A 15,718-nucleotide genomic window follows, 5' to 3' on the forward strand; every position below is an offset into this window, starting at 1 on the left:
ACCAGGGCACGAACCCGCGTCCCTTGCATCGGCAGGCGGACTCCCAACCGCTGCGCCACCAGGGAAGCCCTAGAATCTTTTGACTATAGTCACGTATATGAAAGGAAAAAACCACTTCATAAATGCATCAACAGCAACTTGCTTGTCCATCAGCAGAAGAGTTGCTTTCATAATTAACAGAATATTTTCAGCTATTTGAAGAAATTATCTATATATTAAACATTATTTAATATGGTTGGGCTGAAATGTCACAGCGAATATCTGTAGGCAAGCACTAGGACAGGCATTCATGAAAGTAGACTGGTGGTTGTCCAGGGCTGGGGGAGGGAAGGCTTAGGGGGACACGGTGAGTGACCATCAGTGGGGGTGGGGATTCTTTTTGGGGTGATGAAAATGTTCTAGAACTGACTGTGGTGACAGTCGCACAACCCTGTGAGTATACTGAAAACCATTGAACTGTGCACTTTAAAGGGGTGAATTGTATGGTAGGGGAAAAGTATCTCAATAAGGCTGTTATTTTCAAAGAAACATAGGCATTCAAACACTAGTCTTCACTCTTCTTCATTCCTACAGAAAATCCTTTGAGTAGGCCATACGCATTTTAAAAAGTCTTCTCTTCCTTCCTCCCTCCCCCGTTTGGCTCCTTTCTTAGCAATTAGGGCACAGGCTGCACGGAGCGCTTGCCCTGCATATTTGTCTAGCAGTCTGTGGGGCAGCATGGACGTGGGTGCTGGACCAGGATGAAGAGTGAACACTGATGGGCTGCGAGGCTGCTGCCCAAAGCTCCTGTCCCCAGGCCAGGAATAAGGAAGCTTTGCCAGGCTGGGGGCCACTGCTTCGAGTTGCTTGAGGTTTTCCATAAGCACAGGCCCAACTTGTAACAGGATTTCCAAGCTCCTGGTGTAGCCAAATAAATATGCCCCGGGCTTAATTATATGTGTTATGTAAAAACTGACATCCTCTAAGGAGACACCCACTCACTCAGCTACTCAAAAGTCTTTGAAAGAACCAAGATGGTGGGGGAGTGTCTGATATATTTCAGAAATTATTTGTATGGTATTTTTATTTGGGGACTTTATATTATAGCTTCTTCCATGAGTCATTCATCCAGTGTAGTAATAATACTCCCTATTTCATAGAGTTTTGGGGAAGAGTAAATAAAATAATGCATACAGGGTGCCTGGCACAGGGAGAGAACGGACTGTGTTCTGTTACTGTTGCTTAGCGATCACAGCGGGAATTGGCTGTGTCTAAGACCCTCGAATCTTGTCACCCCACTGATGTCAAGGCAGGTCAGGCCCCTGATTCTGTGCTGTATCGTTAGTGCCTCGGGTGTTCGTTTATGGAAGGGATGTCTCCTGCAAGGGGATTCACGGAGAGCCGGCTGCTGGGGGTGAATCTCGGCTCTGCTGCTTCCCAGCTGTGTGGCTGGGGACCAATTGCCTCACTGACCTACTCCTTGGTTTCCTCCTCAGTACGATGAATTAGTCAAATTAGAAGTAATGTTATCTACTTTCTAGGGCTGTTCTGAGGATTTAATAGGTTAGTATTTGTCAGGTGCTTAGAAGAATGTCTAGCACATTGAAAGTGTTTGGATTTGTTGAATAGAAAGATGACTAGAGAGCTGGGCTCTGACATGGAAGGCGGGGAAGGGGTCGTGCTACAAGACACTGATGTTAGGAAGCTGGAGGTGAGGCTGAAAGAACGAGTCCTGGGCGCTTCCTCCGAGGAGGAAAAAGTGGCACCAGGTGGGAAATATTTGGAAAAAGTAGCTGAGACAACAGGGACGCTCCCGCTGTGGAATTTCCCGCCCTCTTGCCAGAAGACCTTTAGAGCTGGGATAGGTGCGCTCATTGCCCAGGAAGCCTGGTGTAGAAGCCTGTGTAAAATGGGTGTTTGGATTATCAGATGGGCTCCTAAGGTCGTATCTGAAGTAATACTGAGATTAATTCCATAAACTGGACTTTGGTAAAACCTAAAACATGATTTAAGAAATGGATACAAGTGGGCAGACAAAAAGCAATCAGAAAAGGAATAAAAACGTGAGCTATCTGGCTTTTCCTAAAGGGATTCTTTTTGTTTTGTTTGCTTCTAATATTTGAAGACTTCCAGGAGTATTCAGTTTGTCCCTTAAAACAAAACAAAACCCAACAGCGTTTACATAGAAATCTATTATCCCTTCAACTGAACTTTTGGAGAAATGGGGATTTTGCAATGGGAAAGTTTCACATCATATCCTACCTTCCCAAGTACGATTAACAGCAGTCCTATTTTCAAATCTATATTAAGTCCCTTCTACATAGTTTGCGTAGCTTTTAGCTTGGTCCTGAATTATTACTGGCCTCAGGTTTACCCCTTGAATCCGGGAGGGCATGACACACACCCCTGGCCCAGGCCTCCGGCGCTCTCCCCTCGCCCAGCTTAAAAGGTGGGAGATGGGCTCATACACAGGCATTCAGACAGAGCTACTAACTCTGAAAACCCAGTCTTCTAGCACATGGCAACACACAGTGACTACCTACTGACCCAGCTCCTGGCTTCTCTGGCCCGCGGGCTGTGGTCTGAGGCTGCTGGTGGTAGAGCCTGCAGATGGGGGCGGCTTTGGCAAGGTGGTATGGGTGCCTTCAACTGCGGTGGTCCCCAGTGCTTGCATCAGGGGGACTGGCTGTGCGGTTGTCCCTGGAGCTGACGGGCTCTGATAGGCTTTTGTGGTCTCACCTGTAAGAAAGTGGAATTACACTGGGTCTTACAAAACAGACGGTAGGCTCTTCAGGACAGAAATAAATATTTCTTGAACACTAGCTATGAGCAAAGTCCTGTGCTAGCTGCTGTGGAGCAATGTACAATCTGGATGGAGGAATAAGCCAATAAACAAACCAAAGATGAAATAACAAAATACTTAAGAGACAGCTCAAAACAACATTAACATAGGCAAGGCCAAACACGATTAACTGTCAGATTAATTTTCCATACACCAGAAGCAATGGTTCATGAACGTATTTTTTTGCTGTTTCAGTTAGTGTTGGCCTGGGGATAGGGCGTACTTTCAGGTCTTTCACCATTTTAGACAACGTGTCTTAGATGTTCTAGTTCACATTTGGTTCATGACTAGCCGACTAACTCCTCTGGACCCCAGTTTCCTCAGCTATAAAATGGGGTATCGGAACTAATTAGATGGTAAGGACCATCTAGATGATTCTTCTGAATTGTGCTCTTCATCCCCGTGTGATGATTTAGATTGTTTCCATAATTTTAAACGAGTCTGAATTTGTTAGGTTGAGGGCATGGGGACAAGGGGCCCACTGGGCCTTGTTGTTGTATTGAGAACTGTGGGTTTGCACCAGAAGGAGACAAAACATCGTCCCCAAAGTGAACGGCACCGCAGCCCTGGGAGGGAACAACAGCCACCAGTCACTTGTGTCTGCTGGACCCATGGCAGGTATGCCAACTTCTACACCTGTGCATCTCTATTAGTTTCCTGGGGATGCTAACAAATTACCATGTGCTCAGTGGCTTAAAACAACAGAAATCTATTCTCTCACAGTTCTGGAGGCTGAAAGTTGGAAATCAGTGTCACTGGACTGAGCTCCCTCCAGAGGCTCTAAGGTAGAATCTGCTCCCTGTCTCTTCCATTTCCTGGTGGCTGCTGGCATTCCTTGGCTTGTGGCCCCACCCCTGCAGTCTTCAAGGCGAGCATCTTCAATTCTCCCTCTGCTCCATCTCCATGTGGCCTTCTCCTCTGTGTGTGTCAAATCTCCCTCTGCCTCCCTTTTTTTTTTTTTTTTTTTTTTGTGGTATGCGGGCCTCTCACTGTTGTGGCCTCTCCCGTTGCGGAGCACAGGCTCCGGACCCACAGGCTCAGCGGCCATGGCTCACGGGCCCAGCCGCTCGGCGGCATGTGGGATCTTCCCGGACCGGGGCATGAACCCGTGTCCCCTGCATTGGCAGGCGGACTCTCAACCACTGCGCCACCAGGGAAGCCCTACCTCCCTCTTTTAAGGATACGTGTGATTGCATTTAGTCTCCTCCACAACCCTGCCCCCAGACAATCCTGGATAACTTCCCCATCTAAAGATTCTTAACTTAATCACACCAGCAAAGCCCCCTTGCCTTCCTCCCCACTCCCATTTTTTGCCATATAAGAAAACATCCACAGGTTCCAGGGATTAGGACATGGATATGTTTTCGGGGGTCGTTTTTCAGCGTATGACAGCATCCCAGCTCTAGCCTTAACTCTGCTTAGGGATGAAGCATCTTTGGTCACAGAACAGCAGGCCGGGGTGGGGGGGTAGCATCTGAGAGAGAAGGAGCTGTACTCTTCATGGGAACCACCAAACCTCCTCTTTGACATTGTACAGCACGCTGGGCAGTGTCAGACCACAGCCCTGTCCAGCCACGTAGACAAATGTGAGGTGGCGTCGGGTGTCTGGACCCACTGCTCAGCACTGGCACCTGCGCATTTCCCCACCCTGACGCTCTTACCTCCTGTTGGGAGGGCAGGTCAGCACTCACCGCCCTGGGATTGGGTTGGAGTTCGGCCGTCCTGTCTGCTCTTGCAGGCATTAACCCGGCAAGGCAGGAAGTGGATCCCTCATTTACCCTGATGTTTGCTAACAGTTGGTTGCCTTTAAAGCCACCTGGAGACTGTGCCAGACAGATTGCTAAAGAGCTGGCAGCGGCCTCGGGGGTTCAGCCAGTCTTCACGCCATCCTTGGGCAAAACTAGTGTGATTTATGACATTTCCATTACTCTAAAGGAATTGAGCTTTCATAACAAGTCCTAGGGAAGTTTCTCATTTCTCTAAAGTACTCTTCTGTTATACCCTCTGGTAAACGCTACCAGGCAGTAATGCCTCTTTAGGGAGATGCAGGCCCAGGTTCATACAGGGAAAAGCCATTTAATAGAATCACTTGTATATTTTATGAAATAGGCTATAATTACTAACTTGGAGAGAAATATATAAATAAACTGACAGTACATTTTACTTGCAAAGTATTAATTAAACCACAAGTAATTAAATTAAAAATAAAACTTCTACTTGGAAATAGTCAATATTTTTGCCACTTTAAACTCATTGGTTGTGGGGGATCTGGATTATCTTTTTCTCACACCATGGCTAATTCTGAGGTTTCTGAACCCCCCAAGTTTGCCTTTGCTGGTATTGCTTTGCTAGAGAGCAGATTAAATATCCTGAGGGCAGCCATTTATGTTACTTGCATAGAACACAGATGTCTTCAAGCACATCGTAAATTCAGCCAGCAGAGCCAAGTCCCTGGTCTTCCACTGTCTTCCACACAAGACCTAGACGTTTTTGCCTGCTCTCCTTCACAGGATATAACTGTCTTTAAGAGGGAGACAGAGAAGCTACTCTGCCCCGATGCTTCCAGTTCCTTGCTGAGCATAATGCCTGATGTGACCCAAAGTGAATTCTTCACGGGACCAGGTTCTTTTGGAGCAATTTGAAATAAAACCACCAGAATAGTTTCTTCGTACAACCTCAGATACATGGGGGTTTGGTCTCTTTTCAACGATTTTCATGGGAAAACATTTCAAAACTTCCCTTAGACTCTTAACGTATTACTCTTTGGACAAGGTCAAGAACAGCTCCAGACAACCACCTTCTCAACGGCACCGAGAGGGCCTCCCAGCTTCCTACACCCGGTCGTCATTAGCATCACAGTGGAGGTGATCCAGGGCCCTATCCACAGAGATTCTGATTCACTGATCTGGGCTGGGCCTTGGAAATCTGATTTGAGAACCACAGCCAGCGCCAGGCTGGCCACTAGGCTTTCTTCAGCTTCCTGAGCCTGGCTCCCTTTGCTGGAAAATGGGGACGGTCAGACCTACTTGGGGGACTGTTGTCACAGGTAGAGATCATGTCTGTAAGGGGACCACACAGTGCTTGGCCTTCGATAAATGACAGCTGCTGACATCATCGTGATATGCCTCCCTCTCCCCCAGTGGAAAACAGGGCTTTCAGTAGGTGTCAAATGTGAGGTGACTGAAGGAAATTGAAACCAGTTTAGCAGCAACACCTTGGGGTCAGAGTGACAGGGAAGGATTTGGCTCTTCCCGTGAGAACTTAGAACATGCCTCAGGGTTCTACGTGAGGGCAGGAAGCTTAATGTTCACGGAGCATCTACTGTGCACCTTGTTTACAGAAGCATTCACATATGATATTAATCACAATCCTGAAAGTCAGCCAACTATTCCCATTTTTAAGACAAGGGACAGATTCTCCCAGAGGTCAAGAAACGAGTCTCAGGCCACATGGACAGCAGGTAGCGGAGCCAGGACTTGGACCCACATTTGTTTGATGCCAAGTTCCATACTTTTTCCCACAAAAGGGGAACAAAGTAGAAGTCATGAGTCACTTCAAGATCCCTGAATGGGGTTCCCCTCAGAGGGTGGCCTGAGGTCTCCAGAGTTCTGGTGGAAGTCATCTTACTCCCAAGACAGGGTGAAGGGGTGGCCTTGGAGGGTGTTGGCAGTGAGGGCAGAAGGTCCCTGAACAGTCAAACGTATTACAATAAACTTGGGCTTGATTTTCTTCCAGGGCAAGGGATGACCAAGGGGAGTCAGGAGGGGGTTTTCCTGACACTCTAGCTCAGCAAGGGTAAAGATTTACTTTCCCTTCTCTTGTCGCGGTGCCGGCAATGTGCCTTCTCAGCTTTGGGGGAACTTCTACAAACCGACACTTACCTGTTTTTATTGAGCTCAGAGTAGCTTGAGACTCCAGCCAAATACCAGCTGCCTGTTTAATGGCTGCTAACTGCCTTGGGAACAGCGTTTAAATCTCAGGAATGTGTTTTCTCAGCAGGAGCTGCACATGGCAAAGCAAGATGCATCCTATTTTGTGAGTGAGATAATTTCCCATGAAAGAGGGTTGCTATGCTTTGGGGGGGTCGTCCTAACCTGATTTACCTGTTCACTCACATTCTTGGAGAGATCAGGAAGCGTCTTGCAGGGGCATGCTGGGGCCTGAGCAGCTGCTGGCCCTCACATCTTCATTTCTTCTGCTTCCTTCCATTTCTAAAGGAATTTTATCACTGAAGGAAGAGTAGCAACGAAGGGAGCCACCCTTTTAAGGTTCTCAGTGGAATTTTTTATTTGAATTGGTGAAACTCACTCCACGGTGGGACTGTCACTTGAAAGAGAGGTTCCTCTAATCTTGAAGCTGGATGAGACCCCAGTATCCCTTTTATGTTGGAATCCTTATAGCTGAGCTCAGAGTCTGCCACAGAGCAGGTGCTCACTACATGGTTATTGAATGAGTGAGTGAATGAATGAACTTAATTTTTCAGACTCTGACAACCATGAATAGGCTTGTGATAGGAGGCTGATAGTGATACACGGTGATGGTGTCATCGAAGGTGGAGGTGTTTTGGTAGAGGGGACAGATGACAGTAGCAATGCCTGAGGTTCTGACTATGGCTTTTGCTAATTTTAAATGTACGTAGCAGCATGGGAATTCCCTGGCAGTCCAGTGGTTAGGACTCTGCGCATTCACTGCTGAGGGCCCGGGTTCAATCCCTGGTCGGGGAAGTAAGATCCCACAAGCCGAGCAGCGTGGCCAAAAAATATAAAATAAAATATAAAACAAAACAAAATAAAATAAAATAAAATAAAAATAAAGTACGTGGCAGCAAAGTGTGAGAAGGCGCCCCGTCTCCTCCACACTCCTCCTGGCCGTCAGTGAGTCAGGCCTGCTGGGGTGGGCAGTGCTAAGCTGGACCACGGTGCCTGGGGCAGATAGAGAAGTTTTGAAAACGATCTCTGCTATGGAGGACGTAGAAACCAATGGATTTTTATCAACTAAGTCGTCATTTGGCTGTAGTTGTCTTCTCTCCCCTCCACCCACTCTCCCTTCAACTTGACCTGCTTCGAGGGGATGCGATCAGATTTTGAGTGCTGTAGGGGCCGGTCGGAGCGGGGTCCTTGGGCAGGGGCTGAACCTTATCTGAAACGAGGGTGACCTGGCACCCTGCCGCAGGGTCACTGTGTAGGACAGGTGTCTGACACAGAGAAAGCACTTGCTGATTGATGGCTACGGTCACAGGAGGTTGTGCAGCACTCTTCCTGTTGTCCAGATTCTGGCTACGACTAAAGTCAGAGGGCCCCCGTCCCCCTTTCTGCATGAGGAGAGGTGCCACTGAACTTCCTATGGGTGGGGCTGTCCCAGCAGAACCTGCACCATCACCAGCCCCACCTGACCCAGGCTCGTCAGCAGAAGGACAGGACCAGAAGAGGGGGAAGGGTCCGAGGCCACCTCTGGGGGAGAGCAGTGTTCAGGCTAAGAGGATATTCCCTTCCTTCTTTCACGCTTTGTCCTCCCCAAGCCAGACGAAGGGGCTTCAAGAGAATCTCTCATCAACACCACAGGGCCTGCGGGGTGTGGGGGGCCCTTGTTTCCCGCTGGCCTTTCTGAGCTGCGGCACCGACAGGCTCACCTGGTGCACTGCAGGAGCGGAGCTCAAAGAGGAAGTCTGGGGGTGTATTCTGGGAGTCGAGAAGTATTCTCCCTCTCATGGGAGAAACAGGGAGTGCTTGGCATGTGGTCCCTGAAGCTGGAGGGCTTCCTTGAATATGGGGTCAGTTCCTGAAGTGGGGGAGGGGTGCTGCTGGAGGGGCTCAGGAGGCCAAAGGTGAGGCGAGATGGGACAAGAAAGGCGACCAAACTCATCCCATCCTAGGTCTCCTCAGGCCCCGAAAGGGAAGAGGAGAACCCCAGCCACACCCGTGACTCTGTGTGAAGGTGCTGCTGCCAGTGGATGGGGCCCCTAACTCAGAGAAAGAGACGGGGCCAGGATACAGCGGAGCAGTGCCCCCGGCTCCAGATACCCACACACAAAACCTGCTGAGAAATCACTGAGAACTTGGACGAGACAACAGAGAGGGCAGGGACACTCTCCCTCCACCAACTGGCCAGCCACTCAAGGAGACCTCTGTCCGCTAGTCATCTTCCCCGGCCCACACCAGAAGAGGACAGATGACATCTCAGAAATGGTCCACAGGGCACCACCACCCGCTGCCAGCTTGTGGGCGGGGTTACAGAACAGGTGGTTCCTTGCAATAAAACAAACAAACAAACAAAAACAGGTCTAGATTACTGGAATAATTAAGAAGTCGTTAAAGATATAGTTGGAGAGGAACTGGGGTGGAAAAATGAAAAACATTCCCTATTTGAATGCATAAGAAAACATAGGATAATGGTGTAGAGAGGGGTTTCGGAAGCCAGATTGTCCGGATCTGATTCTAAGCTCTGCTATGTCCTTGCTGTGTGGCAAAGGGCAAGTTACTAAACTTCTCTGGTGCTGCATTTTCCTCAAACTGTAAATTAGGGCTAAGAGCAATACATACCCATGGTATTGTTGGGGTGAATAAATACAATAATCAGATAAAACTCTTGGAACAGTGCCTGGCACACAGCGAAAGCTCAATAAATGCTAGCTTTTATTGCCTATCCTTAAACCATATTCACCTTAAGTACATGAACAAAATCAGCTAGCTCTTCAACTTTCTGGAAGTAATGTTAAATCCCACCATAAAACAACTCACAGCTTCTCTTTGTGTGAGAAATCAAAGCATACCTTCCCCCAGAAAAGACAATAATGCATAGTATAGCTCTTGCTTTCACACAGAAACCTAGAAAAAGATATTTTCCTGGCCTGAGTTTTACTGTACCCCCTTGGTGAGTCACAGGAAGCTGGGTCGGCACAACCTCACAGGCTGTATTTTTGGCTTTGGGCTGTTGAGATGAGCTGCTTGCTGCTATCACATAAGCCACATCCTCCTCTTTGCTTCCCTCCATTTCATATGTAAGTAGAGACAGTCTTTTCCCTTTCAGCTGCCAGGGAACATTTCCACACAGAATGTCACGTCATCTTCTAAAGTAACTATACAGTAAAATTCAGGGCAACAGTCATTCTGAATGAAAATGACACAAACTCAGAGATAATCTCAGAATTGCAAAACAAAAAATAAAGCCTCACTCTTCAGCACATTGACTTCTGTGCCCATGTTCCTGGCATCTGTTAAAATATTACTGGAGTCAGCGGAGCTTGACTGGTTAAGTTGCTAATTTTTATCCTGTCTCCTAAAACACAATATTGCCTGTTTACGAGATCAGAAGATTTAAATGAAATCACACGTGGACACTTGCCTGCTTTGGCAGCTGGGCTTTTAGATGATGAATATGTAAGAGATGACGGGTAAGTTACACCCTTTTGGGGTTTACCTTCTGCAAAAAAAAAAAAAGGAAAAACACCACAATGATTTATTTCTAGAGCTAGAGGTTTTAGATGGTTGCATTCTGTTAAGTTGACTCCCTCCTGCTGATTTGTTTCTCTTGAGTTCAATGAAATCAGTCAGTCTCCACGCCCCTCTCCCTGCTGAATTGTTGATTACAATGAGAAAGTCAAGTGGCATTCTGTTTTCCTGTATCACCTATGTTTTATTAATATTAGAAAGGAGGCAGTAAAACCTCCATCAGAATTAACATGAGCAACCCTTATTTTGCCCATGGAGATGTGAACTGGAGGTAAAGTTTCCATACACGGGACTTTCTGAATGTTGAATCAGGTCACTAGATGAATGGAAAAACCCTCCCCACGTTCTTTTCCTGGTTGCTGAGAGCTCTGGCCATCGGCTGGCTATACGTGAACAGCAACCTCTCACTTCCACAGACCCCGTGGGACCCATTTGAATTCCACGGCACTAGAGAAACTTGAAAGTAGGTAAATAGAGATCGGCCTTGAAAATGACCATTTGTTGTCCACCCAGGGATTGAAAGTTTAGATACCAGGCGAGGGAAGGAATGCTAATGTGTATCAGGGAAACCATGGAGGCGTAAAGAAGAAAAACGATCAGGGCTGGGGAGGCAAGCCGCAAGCCTGGTGTGGCTGAACATGCCTGAGAAGGCTGCAGTCCGCAGTCCTCCTCTGCCAGGGACTGCGGCTTGAAATTCCACCAAGGAGTTTCATTCCACACGAAATGGGAAGTGTCACTAGAATGCAGAAGCCCCCCTGAGGCAGGTAATTTGTCTCACTTGGTGGCTGTGAAATCCCCAGGGCCTGGAGCTGTCTGGGATGTAGTAGATGCTCAATAAGAATAACAGAGGAATTACCTTAGTGCTTAGATCTCTGTTAAAATTTAAATGCCCTTGGGAGGGCTCTCACCTGTTTTTCGATATTTACACCTGATAATGAAAGCATTTTAAACTCTCAACCTGAGGGAATATTTTTATAGGATGGGCTAGGGGAGGAGAGGTGAGGAGTGTCAAATGGGAGGTGGGAGGTGGAACACAATCTAGTGCCCGATTTTGCCAAAGGTCCTCCTGGCACAAGGGACTGCAAGAGTCATGAGGCAGACAGAATAACAGGGTCTCAGGAGGGGCTTGGGATTGGGAGCAAGAAAATCTAGGTTTCCCTTTCTGTTTTACCATTCATTAACTGCCTCAATCTCTGAGACTCTGGGTTTTTTTGTGTTTTTTTTTTTTGTTTTTTAATTCAGAAAATATGTATAATGATGTGGACCAACTTACCATACAAAGTTGTAGGGATCTAAAGGAAAAAAAAACAGTTAAGAAGTTTTGGAACTATGTTTCACCACAGAGATGCAAAGAAGTTATTCTGGTGTTACCTATAAATGTCACTCCAGCTGGGGAAGAGGCAAATGTTGGGGCTCATGGGAGTTACTTCATCTCACAAAAGCCACCTGGGAGCAGGGCTGGACACCCACATGTCCTCGCCCTGGGCCAGCCCTGCTCCAGGTGGACAGTGAGTGAGGTTATTTCAGACCCAAGGAGGGCGCCTTGGCTGTGGGCCTCACTTTATCCACAGCGAGTGCCGCAGAGACATCGGCTCCCTCAGTTTCCTATTCTTCTCGCATCTAAAATCCTATGGTTCTCTCTGTTTCTATTCGGAAGGAAAAGGAGCCTGAGCTCAGTTTTCTGCAGTGTGGATCAGAGGACAAACGGGCAGCATTAGGAGGTCCTTGCTGGACCTTTCCCATCCCTGAACTGTGGAAAGATTGTGCTGAACGAAAACACAGCTCCCCCCTCCTGCCCCCTCCCAGCCCACCAAAGCGAATTAATTAAAGACGCAAAGCAACATGTGAAAAGTGGAAATAAAAGCCTAGAGAAAAGTCACAGAGGCATCAGAGCCTTCAGAGAAGGGCTCTGACACGATCCAGCAAAACTTGTTGGCCAGAAGCCTCTGGTCAATGGAGAACCTGCCCTGTCCACCGCCAGCTGAGACCTGTAGCCGGCATTGCACTCTCCTAACTCATTCGTTGGAGACCCCTAGCCATTGCAGAAGCACATGTGTTTATTATCATTGGCAGAAAGTGTTTCTGGTTAAATGTCACTAGGTTGAATGAGAGGACATGGAAGTTGAGATTTATAGGGAATAATCACAGCAGATTGATTTTCATTTAAAAAAATCCAAAACATCTCTACTCTCATGGAATTAATTTTCCTTGTAAACCTCTGCTGGAATTCTTGGATTACAGGCTAGGCAACAAAGATTGAAACCCTCTTATTTCGCCAGGAGCTACTTGGTAAACACCAATGTGGAGATTATATGTCTATGATTGGCATTTGTATTCTAGACCTTAGCATTTTTATATGGCCCCAGTTCTGAATGTTTTGTTACAGGGCAAAGCTTGCGGTACTATGGTTGATAACCTCCCATTATTTGACATAGAAACCAGTGTAATTTGAACCCTAGGTGTGCAGAATTCCGCAGATAAGAGGAAACAGGGATTGCTTAAATAGAGAAGAATCTTAAAATGTCTGATAGCAGTCCTATTAAAACTCTGATCAATGGATAGTAGAGGTTGGGACATGGGGTGTCTAAAGGTGCAAAAAACCCACCCAGATTGGAAGGCCTGATATATTATGAGACATTTCTCTTTTCCTTGCTTTAGTTGGTCTTCTGTAGGCAGTTCTTTCTCAGGAGAGTCACATGGCTCCGGATTTTGTGGGGTTGCCAGAAAGGTTTGCTAGAATGTAGTTTAAAATCCTGCAGTGCCTCTTTGGAGAATATGGGAGAGTCAAGGTCCAGTGTAGGGTAAGTATAAGGTGAGGATAGAATGTTGTGTTGTGCTCAAATGCTAATGAGGCATGTCAAAAGCTGGAAGAGCTCCCACTGGCCAAACCTGGAAATTTTGAGCAACAGAAAGAATAATGACGATAATAGACTATAACACATTGTACTTTAAAAAAAACAATCTGTGAGTCCATAGTTGTACTTGAAAAAATAGTTGTGGAGAGAGGCGGGAAAGCCCTCTTCCTTGTGTAATAACACTAGCTAATAAATGTAGAAGAAATGACAGAATTAGAACGAATATAATTTTGCAATTTCTGATGTAATTCTTGCTACAGCAAGGATCATCAATAGATGTTAAAATCATTGGGTTAAATTTTGGAGGGAACAAGATATTCATGCTGTTTTGAAGTATCACCCTACAGGTTGCTATTAATTACAAAGTATCTTTACCATGAAGAGACAGGGTAAAGTATCCAAGTAATCAAATTTAGCATCAGCGACAAATGGACAAAATGCTATTGTGTCTCCTGATATGGCCATTTGTGATACTACACAATGGATATGCTATGATACCACCTATGTAGTGTCCTTGACAAAATATTTAACCTGAATCCAACCATGAGTAAATAAGCTGGACCTGTTTGTGGTCCAGACTGTGGGACATAGTAATAGATGACTGGCTGGGACTTCAAAAATGTCATCACTACTTATGACCAAAAAAGGAAGTGTGGTGGCAGACAGTTCTAGATTAAAGGAGACTAAAATGGACATGACAACTAAATACAATGGATGATTTTTGATTGGATTGTAGATTCCCCCCCCCAAAAAAAGAAGAATTACTGTGAAGAATATTTGGGGGATAGTTGGATACAACTGAATAAGAACTTTTTCTTATTATTTCTTATTTATTAATATTTATTAAATTATTGTATCAGTGTTAATTTTTTAGATGTGGTACTGTGGTTATTTAGGAAAATGTTTTAGCTCTTACCATACGTGTGCTGAAGTATTAAGGGATAAAGTGTCATCATGCCCACAGCTTATTTTCACACAGTTCAAACGAAATATAAGTAGATAGATAGATAAAGCAAGTATAGCAAAATATTAACAATTGGTGAATCTGGGTGAAGAGAATATGGTATTCATTGTACTATTCTTTTAATTTTTCTGTAAATTTAGAAGTTTTCAAAATAAAAAGTTAGGTTGGGGAAATTCACAAAAATAAAAAGAGGGGAGCAGGCAGGTCATGATGATAGCACAAAGACCTTGGTTATCTTTTTACTGGGAAATAACACAGCTATGAGTTCATTGATATTACCTCTTTGGAAGAGGGAAAAAAAAAAGAGTGAAAATGATTATCTATAAAATCCTGTGGAGCCAATAGTGAGAATGGACTAAACAGTGAAACAATTAATTAAAAAAAAGAAATCTCAAATAAAATTGTAGCTCAGTGTTCTAAAAACCTGTCCCTATCTGTCCATTTACCAGAATTCTCAAGGAATAAGCTTCCAGATATGAGGCACATTTGGCATAACTAAAGGAGTAGTTCAAAAATCCAGTTATTAAACGTAATTCACTTAACTAAAAGTTTGATTGGACTTACTGATAGCTGCTGTGTGTTTAAAATGAGTAATTGGAGCCTTTTAATATTTCCAGACTTTGTAGTGATTTATCACTGAAATTATAATTCATTGTTTCATGATCTTAACTATCAGAAGAACTAATGCTTCAGATTTTTATGAAATGAGGTGGGCCATAAACTAAAACTAATGGCACACTGAAAAGAGCCCATTTCATCCCGTGAGGTAACTTAACCGACGTACCAGTTGTAGGGCAGCATTTCTCCAGGGTGTGGGCATACCTGAGACGACAAAGGATTCTCTCCATCGTGGAAGGGATAACGACTGGACACCATTGGAGTAACTCCCTTTATAGCCAGACTGTCCAGCAACTTTCCGAACAAGTATTTTCCCTCCTGAATTATCGAGCACACCACTGTGAAGAGAAAAAAAAAATTTTTTTTGAAGAAAGGACAGAAAAATATTGTTTGACATATAACAGACTTTGAAACCGGCCACCATCTTTATTTTTTTTCTTGTTCTACATGTTATACATTTAAAAAAATTGATTGGAGTATAGTTTATTTACAGTGTTGTGTTAGTTTCAGGTGTACAGCATAGTGATTCAGTTACACATATACATATATTCATTCTTTTTCAGATTCTTTCCCTATATAGGTTATTACAGAATATTGAGTAGAGTTCCCTGTGCTATACAGTGGGTGCTTGTTGGTTATCTAATTTATATATAGAAGTGTGTATATGTTAATCCCAAGCTCTTGATTTATCCCTCTCCCCTTTGGTAACCATAAGTTTGCTTTCAAAATCTGTGAGTCTGTTTCTGTTTTATAAATAAGTTCATTTATATCATTTAAAAAAATTAGATTCCACATATGGGTGATATCATATGATATTTGTCTTTGTCTGACTTAGTTCACTTAGTATGATAATCTCTAGGTCCATCCATGTTGCTGCAAATGGCATTATTTCATTCTTTTTTTATGGCTGAGTAATATTCCACTGTATACGTGTACCACATATTCTTTATCCACCCCTCTGTTGAGGGACATTTAGGTTGCTTCCATGTCTTGGCTATTGTAAATAGTGCTG

General features: G+C 45.0%; 1 protein-coding gene across 5 annotated transcripts in view; it reads right to left on the reverse strand.

Moving 5' to 3' along the window:
• Positions 1-15,718, reverse strand: part of VIT (vitrin) — a 126,122-nt gene that overhangs the window by 43,710 nt on the left and 66,694 nt on the right. For 3 of the 5 annotated variants that reach the window (XM_079940404.1, XM_079940403.1, XM_079940405.1), the window contains 2 exons: positions 14,911-15,044; positions 2,527-2,718 (listed from right to left, as the gene is read on the reverse strand). In XM_079940404.1, the coding sequence (XP_079796530.1) occupies positions 2,527-2,718; positions 14,911-15,044 (326 nt within the window). Of the gene's footprint in view, positions 1-2,526; positions 2,719-10,150; positions 10,241-11,542; positions 11,562-14,910; positions 15,045-15,718 lie in introns of all 5 variants that reach the window. The other 2 variants (XM_079940407.1, XM_079940406.1) reach the window with 2 other exon arrangements.

This window comes from Stenella coeruleoalba (genome assembly GCF_951394435.1).
Source record: "Stenella coeruleoalba genome assembly, chromosome: 13".
In the NCBI taxonomy this organism is placed as follows: Eukaryota; Metazoa; Chordata; class Mammalia; order Artiodactyla; family Delphinidae; genus Stenella; species Stenella coeruleoalba.